This window comes from Podarcis erhardii (assembly GCF_964252035.2).
Source record: "Podarcis erhardii genome assembly, chromosome: 2".
Classification (NCBI taxonomy): Eukaryota; Metazoa; Chordata; class Lepidosauria; order Squamata; family Lacertidae; genus Podarcis; species Podarcis erhardii.
This window is the reverse complement of record NC_138498.1, coordinates 49,054,722-49,070,869: the sequence shown is the minus strand read 5'-3', so window position 1 is coordinate 49,070,869 and position 16,148 is coordinate 49,054,722. Positions and strand designations below refer to the sequence as shown.

Sequence of the window (16,148 nt, the reverse complement as noted above, 5' to 3'; positions counted from 1 at the left end):
CAATCAGGCTCTGGCTTTTTTGCGCATTCTGTGAGGCAGAGAGAGTACCTGGCTGATTTAGGAGACATGGTGAACGTAATACATTTTGCACTTTTACTGCCTGCTTGCTTTTATAATCTCACCCTCATCCTACAACCAGACCCTGGGAAGTAGGTGTGGTAGAACTGAGTTTATTATATGCCATCATTCCGATACAGAGTGTTTTGTTACAGTACTAGCTTCCAAAAGGAAGTGCTCAAATTAATGGCTTAATGTTGCCCCGTATTTTGAATCCAGGTGGTCTGGATCACAAAGTTCTACTTAGCTATACTCTGGGACATCGTGGTTAGGCAACCACCACTTCAGTTCACCATCTGGAAGTGTGGAGGGAAACTACATGATTATTATGAGAATGACTAATCTCTGATGCACCATTCTAATAATGGAATATGTATGGATGTGTCTATGTGCAAGCAAACAAGCTTCATAAACATTACTCAGGAACATAGAGCACCTGCTCCAAAACATCATTTTCTACTGGCAGAGTAAGAAGCACCACAGAGTATAATTGCTGTGTCATATTAATTATATGGAAACCCAAACAAAATGACTAATTCCCACATCCCCACTCTCTCTGGGAACAAGAATAACATTATTATCAACGGCATGACTTTAAATTATCTAGTAAACTATTTTGCCTTTCTTCTGCCACCTACCCACACACCTGTTCTTCCATGCTTGTGTAAGTCACAAGAGGCAATTCCTACGACTGCTTACTGACTCTTCCAGAAAACATTTCTCACTTGAAATTAAGTTGTATGCAAAAGAGATCAGTCTTCATGAGGACTCACATAAAACAGACTAGCATTCAATTTCTGGCTGATAACTTATTTTGTCAGTAGGTGCTAATACTTGTCTACACAACAAAATTATAGCACACCTCTCGTTCTGTAAGCTTAATCATGGTTTTCACCTGATTGATTAAAAGTAGAACTTTATGCAGCACAGGCAGAAAGGGGCAGAAACAACTTCTCTAGTCATTGCAAAGAGCATGCTTAGCAGAGGTCTTTTATATAGGCGTGCTAATGGTTCAGCATGATTTCCAGCCCCATCCCCCTAGTTTTAGACTTGGAAAGCCACTGAATGTTTCATTTTCCCAGGAGTCTTCCTTGTGGCACTATCATAGCCAGTGTCTTTTCACACGGTTGGCAGTCATGGGCAAAAAGAAATAAATAAAAGTTGCATCAGACCAGGATCCACGTTGTCCATATTTCTATTTCCAACAGGAGTTCAGTCCTCCTCTGTAGCATGGGTGGGGAAATGTACAGACTGAGGGCCAAATCACGTTGGTGGAAACTTATTGAGTGCCACATTCCAGCGGATTTCTGCAAACTTAACTCTATGCATTCTGAGTAAATGCATGCAAAAGCCCTAACTGGATGTGATGCTAAAAAATCTGTTAAAAATCAAAAATATATTTGGGAACTGAAACCAATTAACAAGTTTCTGTCAAGGTGCTACCATTACCTGACTTTTTAAAGTTCACCTCCAACCTCGTTAGTAATGCTCTGGGCACTCTTCCAAACCATCAACAGCAAAGGAAAGGAAAGGGGGAAAACAACCCCTCCTTAAACACAGAACACAATCAAATGTGTTCGCTTGCTTCTGTGTAAAGTATTCTCCATTCCTGATGCTTGAGAAAACAAGACCAAAATATACATCATCTCATAGTTCCCCTGAGCTTATACATACAGCTTGCTTTTTGAGTCAGTGCTCCATGCAGGAGCATATGAAATAGTAAGAAGACAGTGCTTTTGAACATGTGCAGACATCCTTTCCCTCACTATCAATAATTCCTTTCTCTGACCTTCGAGGAAACCAAAACAGATTCTGAATGTTGAAATCTAAGGGGGAAAGCTTCTGAATTGGGTGTTGTTTCCAAGCAAGATTAAGAATTCCTTCTTAGTTGTACAATTCAAATACAGGTGGCGACCATTTTAGGTGCATCCAACTGAAGTGTGATCACTCATGAGCGGGTCCTTTTGGACCCAGAAGAGGGTACAATGGGGCATAACAAGGGGAACATACTTATGCTCTGTCAATACTTGCAGGGGCCAGGAACAGAACCTCTGCATGAAATGATTGTCTCCTGTATTGTCCATTTCCCCAAAACAATTATTTGACACCGCCCACACACACATTGGGCATATCAGTCCATTAAGTAGCTGGCAGAAATTTTAAAAACCTTAGAAGTAAGTCCCACTAGGCTCCATCAAAAGGTGTTTAGCACTGTAGACCAAGACTCTAATCCTATGCACACTTACCTTGGAGTAAGCTCTGCTGATACAAGGCTTACTTGTCAGTAGACATGCATAGGGTTGTGCTGTTACTGCTGGCTCAAAATCTGCTATTTTCAGCCAAATCACAGTTGTAAATCACAGACATATTGAGGCATCGCCATTAATCACAAGCCTTCACCATTTGTCTCCATCTGGAGGCCAGCACTTCACCAAGGTATCATCTGTGACTGACCTGAGTGTTGTATTTTATGCCTCCTGTCTGCTCCTTTGCTATTTTCTAGTGCAGCTTTTTAATTTCATTCACTATGCAGTTTGAAAAAATGCTGAATTAAAATAAATGAGATGCAAATACATTCAACGCTTTCCCTCTTGTTTTCAAATTGCACTTTCAGTCCACTCAACCTGTTATAATCTCATAGTGATTTTCATTTAAAAGAGCTAAATGGATATGTGATTACTGTTACAGGAACTAACACAAGACAATTAAATGCTGAGGTGTTGATAGATAAAGCTATGTTTTGATTTGCATATACATGGTGCAAAAAATAAAAATAAAAATCTAACTCTGGCAAGAATTCAGCTCCAATACTTGTACATCTAACTTCTGCTAATTACTGCAAGTATTTCTATTAAGGCTTTATTACTCAGAGCCAGGACTATATCCATTTATTTTAGGGTCTTATTATTTGAGAGCCTCCTCAAACTGCAGAGTTGATTTCATGCAAAGAGTATAACACAACCTCTGCAAATATTTGAAGTTGGGTTGTGGTGTGTGGGTGTGGAACATTCATTGTCTTCACTCCCTGATCAAAGAACTGTACCATGAAAATAAATAAAAACATCATATATATACATATATATATTTAAAAAGAAGAATCTACAATGGTAAATATGGAATGATGTGACTACAAAAAGTTTCAAAAGATAACTGCCGAATGTGACTGTGTTCTGCAGGATTTCAGACTCTGAGCTTTGCAAATGAAATAGCCCAGAATTCCTCAACCTTTTTGTGCCCCCCACCCTGAAATGTTTGGTGGAAAGCATACACAGCTGAAGTAGCATATATGGTTCTCTATCTTGCCAAAAATACAGCAGATCATACCAACAGCCCAGTCACAATAGGATAGGGAATAACATTGCCTAGGGCCCTTTTCTGTTGTAGTGCCCTGTCTTTGGAACTTACTGCCTTGCCTGACACTATCTGTGTTATCTTTTTAGTGTCAGGAATGCTTATTTATTCAAGTAGGCTTTTATGAATGTTTAGTTTATCTGGCTTTTTAAATGCTCTTCTACTGTGATCTTCTTTTGTTGTAAAAGGTAAAGGTAAAGGGACCCCTGACCATTAGGTCCAGTCGTGGCCGACTCTGGGGTTGCAGCGCTCATCTCGCTTTATTGGCTGAGGGAGCCGGCGTACAGCTTCCGGGTCATGTGGCCAGCATGACTAAACCGCTTCTGGCGAACCAGAGCAGTGCACGGAAATGCCGTTTACCTTCCCGCCAGAGTGGTACCTATTTATCTACTTGCACTTGACGTGGTTTCGAACTGCTAGGTTGGCAGGAACAGGGACTGAGCAACGGGAGCTCACCCCATCGCGGGGATTCGAACCGCCGACCTTCTGATCGACAAGTCCTAGGCTCTGTGGTTTAACCCACAGTGCCACCCGCGTCCCACCCACCACCCGCGTCTTTTGTTGTACTGGATTATTAGTCAATGAGGACCCATCTGCGCTATACATTTAAATCAGTATCATACCACTTAAAATAGTCATGCCCCCCCCCGCAAGAATAATGGGAAGTGTTGTTTGCAAAGGGTCTGAGAGTTGTAAAAAAACCCTATTCCCCTCATGGGGCTACAATTCCCAGAGTTCTCTGGAAAGAGGGGAATAGGGATCTCCTAACAACTTTCAGCACCTTTAGCGAACTACAGTACCCAGGAACCGTTGGGTGAAGCCTTGACTGTTTGAAACTAGTATCATGCCACTTTAATCTATAGTTCAGATAGTGCCTAGGGCTGTATCATTTCAAATTGTTGTAAGGAGATATGGAATGGTGTACACCTGAAAAACAATGCTTGACCAGTTATCCTTAGAGTGCATTTTACCACACTGAGGAGCAAACCATATGACAACTGCAGGCACCATTCATCAAAGCCAGGTGTGCCCCAGTTAACATTATGGTCAGGAGCTACAATTTAAATTGTCCCTTCTTCCCCTCTTTAGTCCCTTCTTTCTGGGGCTTTATCCCAGTCAGGCTCACTTCTAATACTGTAGCTCAGATTGGGGTGGGGTTGATTTTGGTGAATGGATTGTGGGATAGGATTTGCAAACAGAGCTTGAAGCTTATGTGTACATATAGTTAATTTAGTTCAAATAACCCAGGCATATATCACTTTCACATTTTATATGAAATAAATGATACAGCATATAGGAATTGATAATAGTCCCCATTTCTGAAGCAACTTGTTTTATTGTAGGACTGGGTTGAACTTACCCTGAGCTTTCTTCCAAACACAGTAACTTTTCCTTTAATTTGTTCCTTTCTGAGGCGCCACTCTATGGAATTTAAGCCATTCTCCATTGGCAAGGAAATATTGCATCGTCCTATGGTTGGGGTCACAGTACCGGCTAGCACATGTGGTTCGCTGTGGAAGCTAATACTCATTCCATTGGCATACATCACCCTTAAGGTGCCATTATTGCAGAGCTGATAGCTGTTCCTCACTTGATCTGAAGCAATAACAGGGGTGGGGGGAAACTTAGCAGCATTACTCATAAAGAAAACATATTACCTAATTTTCTAGGCTTTCATGGTGCATCTGCAAATCTAAAATGATGTTTCTCAGCAACTGTTGTGTGGTGAGGAAGTGGGTACAGTATTTGAGATGTTAGTGGTTTATGTGAAGAACAACATTATTAAAAATTTGAAGCCAGCAGAGGTGTTTCAGTTTATTAGGATTTTGTTTCCCACTTGCTTCTTAATTGTAAATCAAAATGTATATTGATATTTTTTATAGCAAATATCATTGATATTTGTGGCTACATGTATATTGATATTTTTATAGCAAATATTTGATATCTGTGGCTACATGTATAATCTGAGGAAAAATTATTTTAATTGAAGTGTTGGGTCAGCAAGAAATCAATTCAAGTTGGAAATGAAAAAAGAGATGGCTGGAGCCTTTTCTTAGAAATAAGCAGGTTTTCCTTTTAAACTGGTTTAAGACCTCCATTAGTGTGTGTGTATATCTGTGTCTGTGTGTGTGTGTGTGTGTGTGTGTGTGTGTGTGTGTGGCGCAATGTTATAGATTAGGTTTTGGTCCTTAAGGCATGATGCTCACTCAGAATGAGCTGCCAGACATAATCTTTTGTGAGAGTGTCACTCTTCATTCTGTCTTGAATAAATAGTACTAGCCAAACAGACACCTGGCTTTTTACTGACTGACAGAAGTTACAGAAATAAAACCAAGTTTATGACTTGGTTATACTCTCGAGTGGCTGTTGCAACCAGACCTATTCTTTAGAATAATAAAAAAGAGTTTCTCCAGCAAAGCAATGCTGTGACCAGCTGCTATCCAAGAACCTCTATCCTTCTGTCAGAAAGAAAAGATCTACATAATTAATCATCTAGTAGCACAGAAATAAAGGCATTGCAACACAGGCAAATGGTTCATAAATGTTGGCATTTATATGTCAGAAGACTATTGTTGTGTGACTATGTTTGTTTTCAGTGACATTATTTCTCAATTTTAAAAAAATCAACAAAATTCATTTCACTGCAGTTTTGGTAACAGTGTCATAGCATATGAAATATGGAATTGCTTTTGTAAGGCTCCCATTAACTCCCTTACAAATCCCTGCTGCAGTGGCTATGCTGTAAATTTGTCTTCTAAAGCTGAGGAAATCTAAGCCTTCCTTAACAGAATAAACAAGACTGTTAGTTCTCTTGGCAACTCTCTCCTGACCTCAGACTAGAGGTAAATGGGTCACAGGAAAATAGGTGAGTGAATAAAAATACTTTAAACTGACCCACGGAAGAGATACCATGGGGAGAAACACCAGCTTGCTTATCTGTACTTGATTTTTTTAATAAAAAAATTATAATTTTCACTTATATACATTACAATCATTTAACCATAATTTTAACATTTTCAATTTCGACTCCCTTCTCCCTCTTTCTTCGGTTCCTTACATTTATTTTCGTCCTTTCCTGCATACTCCAAATTGCCTTAACTTATTCTTTTAATCGTCTATTCTCTCATGTTTACAGTTTGTTTGTTAATACTCAATAAACCCCTTCCATTGCTTTCTGAAAAAAATGTTGTTCTTGATTTCTTAATTCTTCCAGTAAGTTTCACCATTTCTGCATACTCTATTAGTTTCTATATCCAATCTTCTTTCATTGGGACCTCTTCATCATTCCACTTTTGGGCTGTACTTGATTTTTGTGTGCATGGTAATGCACTCACACATCTGTTCGCTGCATCTGTGCAGAGCATGCCCTGGAAACTTTCAAGAGTAGAAGTTCAGGATAAGACACTCATGCCTTTTCCCTCAAGGTACAATGATTTAATTGCTGCACATGCCTCAAGAGGGGAAATAATGTCCTTTGCCTCATGACTGAGACATGAAAAATGTCCCAGTTGAGAATGAGGCATCTTTAGCGGGAAAGGGTATGTGAGCTGTGATCATCTAAGGTAACATCAATTAATGACTGGTATTCAGGCAAAAAACAGCAACACCCTGCTTAGAAAGCTCTAATGAATTATACATCAGACCTTGCTCATACACCCAAGGTGTAAAGCTTTATGAACATCATTACATTGGGTCACGCAGGTAAACATGACTTTTTTGGAAGAAACGTAAATTCTATCAACTGGGCAGGACGAAGCCCTCTAAACATGTGGCAATTGAAAGGTGCTTTCCATGTCAGGAAAACATGCAGAAGAACCAAATCTTGACTGAGATGGAATTGGATATAACTTTAGGCAAACAAATACCATTATCAAAGTATAAAAACACTTTATCTTGATGGTTGCAAAGATATGGTAAGTCACAGAATAAGTCACATGCTAGCTGATGTAACAGCTGCCAAAAGGGCAATTTTAAATTATAACAAATAAGTGTCATGTGCCCATGGGTGAGCCAACAACCCAAGTACAAGGGAGGTGGAAGCAAGTGAACTCAAAGGCCATAATATCAGGTGTCCACAAAATTCACTTCCAGAGAAAAGCACAGAAATATGATGACCAATCAGTTCCCGCAACCTTGTTTAGCAAATTCCTTCCCCTGAGGGCAGGATTTATTTCCTAAACAGATGAGGCAGCCATCACAGCTGTTGGAGATCTGTATCTTAGTTCCATCACTGTGAATACTTGGGAAACAAGACCCACTGCCCCATAGGTGCACAGGGCAAAGGAAGAAGCAACCTGATTAAAATAAACAACCACAAACCATGAAAAAACCATGTAATTAATGTAAATCGAGTAAGTAAAAGTTTCCTAACAAACCACAAAAAGACAGGGACTTAATAAAGCTCACTGAAGAGAATCTCCACTAGGAAGGTTTCTTCAATGTGACTGTTGTATCAGTCAAAAGAAAACTGAAGGAAAGAGTTTTCCTCCTCCTTGAGGCATGTACAATAGGTAAGATATTTTTGCTTGAAGAGAGGGACCATGTGCACTAGTTCACAGGTTTCAGCTTTAGAAAGCTCCTGAGATAAGCTCTACACAGGTACCTAACACACATGTATGTCTGCACAGGGAGCATGAAGAAGAATAAATGGCTTTCAAAATAAAAGCATGGTTGTCACCTGGATCCCCAGCATGGTTAATCAATGCAAGATACGTATTGCATTGAGTGAGAAGTTGCAGATCTGGGTTAGTCCTCGCCTAAGAAGCACAAATGTGTTGAGGTCTGGCCTAAGAAGCACAAATGTGTTGAGGTCTGGAAGGAGCTCATCTTGGGTGGCTCTTCTATCACCCTTGAGAAACGTTTTTAATGTATGGATATAGCTCCTTCTCAAACTTGTCATTAGATCTTATATGGGAAGCATTAAAAAAATGCTGAACAATCTGATTTCCTTTTTTGAACTGGAATGATCCACAGGACATGAAATTATTTTTCTGTGAACAAATGCATTTGCATAGCAACAGAACATATAATATCTATGCTTCCTTCCAGTCCTATGGAAAGGCTGGTAGTGATGTAGACATTCGTTAACTAAGAAGTGATTATTGTTATTGAATAATGATTCTTTTGAGAAGCATTTCTATACCTTGAACAACTGTATAGGATGCCTCCACAGAGGAGAGATTGGTAATTACAGTGACATCATCATCCCGGTTGGAGTTTTCAATATCAATAGTAATGGACTTTTCCATTTCACGATGAAGGCTGGTTACTACACCAGTAGGGCGAGTCACATTGGTTAGGCGTCCTTCGTGGTCATAACTAAAAGATGCAAGAAAGAAGTCCCACATATTTAACTTTTCAAAAATGAACAGAGCCAATATATACATGTACTTTCTGAAGTTAAAAAATATGAAACAGATGTGAAAGTCTAGAGAATGGAAATGAAAATATCACAGGAGCAAATTATTACAGCAAAGATGAATGGTGTACAATATTTTTTCAGTATCAAAACCAAGGATGCACCAGCATTTTAGAGAAACAATTAACTGTTAGATTCATGTGCCAAGGCAAATAGAACCCTAGGACCAGAAAGGAGTATGCTGCATCTAGCAAACCTTTGGGGATGCCTTTTCCCCTATGAATCTTCCTGGAGAATGGTTATTTGGATACTCAGTTTTAATTCCTGATATATTTACAGAGTGCAAGAACATCTTCTCTTTGCCTCTGCTTACTGAGCAACCATTCTTTCCATTTTCCCCTCATAAGATAAACTAAAAACATATTGCAGAGAATTTCTTCAAAGTGTGCAGTGACATTATCTGCCTGGAAATGTCTTTGAGAGGGACAGCAGAAATTTCAGCTGGGAGAAGGAAGAATAAGCAAAGTCCAAACAAAATAAAAAAATTCCTTCCAGTAGCACCTTAAAGACCAACTAAGTTAGTTCTTGGTATGAGTTCATACCAAGAACTAACTTAGTTGGTCTTTAAGGTGCTACTGGAAGGAATTTTTTTATTTTGTTTTGACTATGGCAGACCAACACGGCTACCTATCTGTAACAAAGTCCAAATGTCACTCTTGGAAACGTTAAAATCTAAATTGCAAAAAAGCAATAAATTTTAAAAGCTTTAAATGTAAATAATTTAACATACAAAAATAGTAACATTTTTACCTACATTTCAGAAGAGTCAGCACACAGGTGCATATCAGGGCATTGTATCTCAGGCAAACCACTTCTGTTCATGTGCTTCCTTCTCCTGATACGCACTTGTGCAATAACCCATCTAAGATATATCATAGTTTGCCACTGCACCTGAACCAGCAAATTATGTTAGTATCTCACAAAGTTTTGGTTTGGACAGCAAATACAACCTATAGTTAGTGGTTACATCCACTACATTCCAAATCGTGTCTTGCTATGAAATGCAATAACCAGAGTGTGCTATGTAAGGTGTGAGGTCTGAATTTTATCATGTTTTTCTCACTGTGACTTGGTATTATGTGTGAAATGAGCCAGTGAATAGGACCAATAAATTGGCCACAGATAAAAGTGATCTTTAGGGAAAACTGTGTGTCCTGATTTCCTTGTTTCTGTAGTTATTTTGGTTGGTATGGAAGTTGCTGACTCCCACTCAGGGCCATAGCTAGGGGTGTGTGAGGTGGGCCCCCGCCAGGGGTGCAAGAGATGGGGTCGCAAAAAATCAGCTAAAAATATGTCCATATATATAAATATCGATTTTTGCCTCATAAGAAATGGTTTTAAATAGAGGGTGAATTGAATGGGTGGAAATGGAGGGTTGGGGGTTGGAGGAGAGGCGGAAAGAAGAGCTAATTTGTCCGTGGCTAGGGGGCACAATCTGGGCGGTTCTGCCAGGGGCGGAAGATCACCTAGCTATGGTTCTGCTCCCACCATGGGGGAGCAGCCTCTGGACAAGTTTGGGATCTGCTGTGACCAAATGCTGTACATTTTGAAGCTAAAGGTACTCTACTTTGGACGAAGCTTTACTCCGCAGTTATTGCAGCTCCAATTGAAATACATAATGCTACACTCAGTGATAAGGTTAGGCAGATCTTTGTGTCAGAAGGGCAGAGGCGCAATTTTGACAGAGAGGGCCAGTTTCCCCCTCCTCACTCCTGTGGCAACCTCAGAGGCATTTGCTATACTGATGTCAGAGGCTGTGAGGTCGCTAGGGTCAAAAGGAGGGTATGCCAGGTAGGGGAGCAGGGGAAGGCATGGATCCAAAGAATGCATAGCCTCCCCAGTCCCAACCTCCCCCCCCCCAAAAAAAAAACTAGCAAGGAAATTACACCAGCCCAGGAGCTGATGTAATCCAATCTTGCTTATTTCCTCCCCTTTGTGGCAGAACACTGGATAAGGCAGAAAAATCACCTCCAGCCTCTGTCCCCACAGTCCCCTAAGCTTCAGAATTGCAGCCCTAATGTGTGTGTGTGTGTGTGTGTGTTTCTTTCGTCTACCTAGCCTTCACAATCCTTGATGGCAGGGATAGTCTTTGTTCCTCCTTTTTTCTGCTCTGTGAGACTTTTTTGGCTGCAGAACAGAATTAAATAATAATAATCTCAAGATGAATTAATAAACAAATATGCAAGCAGAAGGGGTTCAGAAATAAGCAATACCATTTTATCAGGATTAAAACCTCACAAAAAGAACTACTGAGAAAAAGTGGTTGGTATCTACTCCTGAAGCAATAGAAAACACCAATCATTGTTCGGGGAATAGAGCTATTAATGCCTTCTCTCATGGCATAACTGGATTTAATAAAGCAATTTAAAATTATGTATATGATAAAAATTACTTGATTTGGCAGAAGAAAAAAGTCATTTGGTGCAAATTGCTTTGATCATTTTTTTAAAAAAAACCTCTGGATCAGCAATTTTTTGGGAGGACCAGAAAATTAATGTTATCTGTTTCTCAAGAGACATGGGGGGGGGGAGCAAGGGGGAATAGTGATGTGTTAATGAGGCACTTATAACTGAAACTGGCAAACTGTCCCATTGTGTAACTCTTTCTATACTTGTCCAGGAGGAAAGGTAAGCAGCAGACTGAATAGCATATGGGGAATGGCAGCTGCTGTCCTGCTTGTCATCATCTGGAAACGAGTCCTCCTGACTGGGTTGCGTTAGGTGCTCAATAATGTGACTTAATTATTGCATGGACCCAGGCAGTAGGCAGCTATAAATACATTTATTAAGCAATAACTATGATGGAGCAGGACATTTCCTGGGAACTGATGAGCGGCTGGGAGGAGTTAGTATCTCAGAAATGCTGGAGAGTCATTAATCTGAAGAAAATGCCCTGATCTAGGAACATTAGTTAGAGGAAACTGAGGATGGGGAGGAGAATGGGATCACTTTATGGCCATGGTAGTTTCTTTCAGCATGTGGTGTTTATTTCTAAATGATGTAATGTATCACTACAAATTAGCCCTATGGTTAAAATAATTGCCAGGCATTCACATGTCAGATTCTACACCATGTTCATTAATTTAGGAGAAACTGGTTTACATTGGTTTACATGAATGAGACTCTTAATCTCAGGGCTGTGGGTTCGAGGCTCACGTTGGACCAAAGATTCCTGCATTACAGAGGGTTGCCCTAGTTGACCTTCAGCGTCCCTTACAACTCTCAAATTCTATGATTCCATGAATCCTGCTACTATTTTCCCTAACGTATTTCAGGTTGCTCAAATTGCTCCTAGTATCTTGGATTGTTTTGGGTGTCCCTTATGCATGGTTATGCCTGACTGCTATATTTGTTGTTGTAAATCTTACATTTGCCTGTGACAATTCATTCCCAAGTGGGCTTAGCCAGCAACTTGGCATTTAAAATATACAAGGCTCAGCAGAATGTACATGGAACATTTTAGCCAATATACCAATTAGACTGTTTTCACATCATCCACAGTCACAAAATTCTGAACAATTGGAGTCAATCCTATTCAGTGTTTTCAAAATAGGTGAGTTATTCTATAGGACACAGGAGCACCTAACTCTGCCATTATCTAATGGGAGCTCTCTAAAGTGTGACCCCTCCAAAGTTACACTGCCCAAATCTGCTGTTAGTTATTACCTTAATCAAAAATTTTTATTATTCACCAAATAAGCATTTCTTTCTTTTTGTAACCACGGTTAGCTTTAAAAGGTGTATATTTGTATGCCTGCACTAGTGAGCCTAAAACCCCCCAACAAACTATGTAGTACAGAATCATAGAATCATACTGTTGGAAGGGATACCGGGGGGTAATCTAGTCCAACCCCCTGCAATGTAGGAATCTCAATGCATGACAGATGGCCATCCAAGCTCTGCTTAAAAACCTCCAGTAGTTTACTGTTCATGAAACAGCTTCATGTTACTCTAGATGAAGCCTGTTTCAATATCATTGTAAACTGTCTTTCAGACAAGGAATGACAAGGTGGTCACACATCTCCTGGTTCAAAAAATAATAATGTAACTCCATCAGCAAGATCCATGAAACACACATTTACAGGTGGCTATTCTACAAAATGATCAGCAGGTGGCAGTGCTCTCCTACTCCATTGAAAAACTCCATCAAAACCTAAAAAAAGAGATAGCTTTAGAAATGATAAAACAAAACAAATTCCTTCCAGTAGCACCTTAAAGACCAACTAAGTCAGTTCTTGGTATACACGTGTATCTGAAGAAGTGTGCATGCACACGAAAGCTCATACCAAGAACTGACTTAGTTGGTCTTTAAGGTGCTACTGGAAGGAATTTTTTTGTTTTGACTATGGCAGACCAACACGGCTACCTATCTGTAATTAGAAATGATAGTTAGTTTCCAACTATATCAGCTATGTGACTTTTTATGTCCTTGAATATAGTTGTATGGTGTACACATTATGGGGGTATATACTTTGAAGAGGCCACGTAACGATTAATAATTACCAACAAGTAGCCTGATCTAATGGTGCCCTGAGTATTCTAAAAAGTAAGGTTTATTTTTTAGGGTGTGGGGGAGACATGAAACATACATAGGGTGTCTTTGCGACAGTTTTTTTCCTCAAGAAAAGCTGAAATAGTTATATTCATTTTCTGGAGGACGCACTGATAAAATGAAGAGGAATGTACTTCACCACAATGTTTGTTTGATGTCTGTAGACACATTAGTCCAGTGCATATGTAAAAACCTCTACACACACCACTCTTCTGCTACAGCCACAAGGAGATTCGAAGAATCCACTACCTAGCTGAAACTAACTCTAGTCTGTCATTATGTCTGAACCAGTGAATTTTGGTTTGTTAAAACTAAGGAAGCTTGAAGAATTTGGCTTTTATTAATTCCAGTGCAAACAGACCTGATCCACAACTCCTGTACTAACTGAAACATAATTATCACACTTCTCTGAATTCTGTAATACAGTTCTTGGCTCTCAAAGCATACCAAAATGCATTATAATGTGCATTTTAGTAAAAGAAAAAAAGTGTAGAAATGCATTTTCATTCTGTGACAGAACAGCATTTAAACACATATTTAAATACAAATTTTCATGCAGATTTTTTTTTTTAAAAAATGCAGACTAATGCAGAAATGAGATCGAATGTATGCAAAATTGATATGGATCATAAATAGTTTCAACTAGCATTTATTGAAACAACCCAGGATAATAAGTCTGGGTTTGACCTTGGCCTGTTTCAGTAAGCCACAGTATAAACTAAAGACAGCTTGACCCAGTCTGAATGTAACAAGAAACGACAATTAGTTTAAACCAGGAAATGGATGCTTCCAATTTATTTGTGGCTGCATCAGAGGAGAAATAAACAACCAAATATGCAAGCCTGAGGCTTGCCCAGGCTCACTCACGTATTTCTAAACAATAGCTTAGCATTATTATCGCTGAACTGAGCCACTGTGAGGAACACTGGGCTGACCATACTTAAGTGAAGCAGAAGGCTAGGGTGCTTCCTTGCGCATAGATCTGCTGCGTGTCCAGACTTCCCCTTAAGAGGGAAGCTTTCCCCAGCAAGCAGATCTATTGCAAAAAGAAAAAAAGTTTTGTTTGCTTTTTTATACCAAACGTCCATACAAACATATATAAGCATGAAAAAAGTAGGGGTGGGATTCAATACTAGAGAAAAGTCACTGACGTTAATGAACATGGAGCCACAATTTAAGAAGGATATTGACAAGCTGGAAAATGCGCAGTGGCCACCACAATACTCAAGGTAAGGGTCTGGAAACCAAACCTTATGAGAAATGGCTGAGGGAGTTGAGGATGTTTAGCTTGGGGGGAAAAGGAGACCCGAGAGGAGAGATGATAGCCATCTTCAAGTATCTTAAGGGCTGTCACGTGAAAGATGGAGCAAGCTTGTTTTCTCCTGCTCCGGAGGGTAGGACTTGAACCAATGGCTTCAAGTGACAAGAAAGGAGATTCTGACTAAACATCAGGAAGAACTTTCTGACAGTAAGAGCTCTTTGACAGTGGAACAGATTCTCTTGGCAGGTTGTGGGCTCTCCTTCCTTGGAGGTTTTTAAGCAGAGGATGGATGGCCACCTGTCATGGATGCTTTCGTTGAGATTTCTGCATTGCAGGGGGTTGGATTAGATGACTCTCAGGATCCCTTCCAACTTTACAATTCTATGATTCATTTATGGCATGACTTAGGTTAATTAATTTCGATTGGTAGACTGAGTAGGGTTTGGTTTAATACAACCCAAGAGCCCAGATTCAAGTAACCTGGCACTAGTGGAAGCCAGTGTGAGCGCTCCTTGCTAGCACAACTCTCCCCTCTGGTCTGGTCTGGAGGTTCAGGAGAACCCCAAGAACAGCATGCAGGGAGATTGTCTGGCAAAAAGGAACGCCTGTGCTGATGGAACGATGAGAAGAGTGTGACACTGAATTCTTACCAAGGTAAATATGTTGATACAATAAATAATACAATAAATAATACAATTGTAATTAATCACCAGTGGGAAGCACATTAATCATAGTAATCCTTACATATTGTACCTACAAAATGGAAAAGAAAAACAAATCAGAGTAATGTTAAGGGTGTATGTAAGCTAATAGTAAACATTTAGATAATTCTTTTAAACTCTCAAAATTAAATAAAATTTATTTTAGGGGGCAATAGAAAAAAAGGGGGGGGGGGAAGAAAACCAAAAACCAGCTTACTAATCATATTGTTCCTAACACAGCATGTGGCTGAAGTACTTCCTGTACCTTGCCATTCTTGTAGTGAATAAACAAGCTCCATTTATGTATAAACAAATCATTTTGTTGCTTCCTCTCTCTTAATCTTATCACATTGGTTAGTTTGACCATGTAGCCTAATCCCATATACCATTTCTTAATAGATGGTGGATTAATCTTTTTCCATTTACAACTGACAGATAACTGGGTGGCTGTCAATAAGTGCTATCAAAAGCAATCTTATCTTGGAAAATATTTGATTTCCAACAGTGGGGATGGATACTTCCCTGACAAGGACTCTACTTATGAATACTAACCACCCCAGCCTACTGTGCCACATGGCAAGTTGATGTGCTTTCTTAGAAGGGTGTGAACTCCATATAAAGGACAAGAGATGCCACATAACTATCAGTAGGCAGCTAAACATTTTACCCTTAATCACCTACATCTGCATATTCATATTTTTCATAATCAGTATTTGCAGAATGTCACTTACTTGAAAAAATTCTACAACACTGGTAAAATATATAGCTGAGGACGATCTTTGGAAAAACATTGGTTAATGACACTGGT

The 16,148-nt window shown here is 39.6% G+C and overlaps 1 protein-coding gene across 19 annotated transcripts in view; it reads right to left on the bottom strand.

Annotated features, from left to right (window-relative positions):
* The window catches only part of TENM2 (teneurin transmembrane protein 2), a 782,612-nt gene that overhangs the window by 18,843 nt on the left and 747,621 nt on the right, over positions 1 to 16,148 (bottom strand). For all 19 annotated transcript variants that reach the window (XM_081845776.1, XM_081845777.1, XM_081845770.1 and 16 more), the window contains 2 exons: positions 8,552 to 8,727; positions 4,769 to 5,004 (listed from right to left, as the gene is read on the bottom strand). In XM_081845776.1, the coding sequence (XP_081701902.1) occupies positions 4,769 to 5,004; positions 8,552 to 8,727 (412 nt within the window). The remainder of the gene's footprint in view (positions 1 to 4,768; positions 5,005 to 8,551; positions 8,728 to 16,148) is intronic.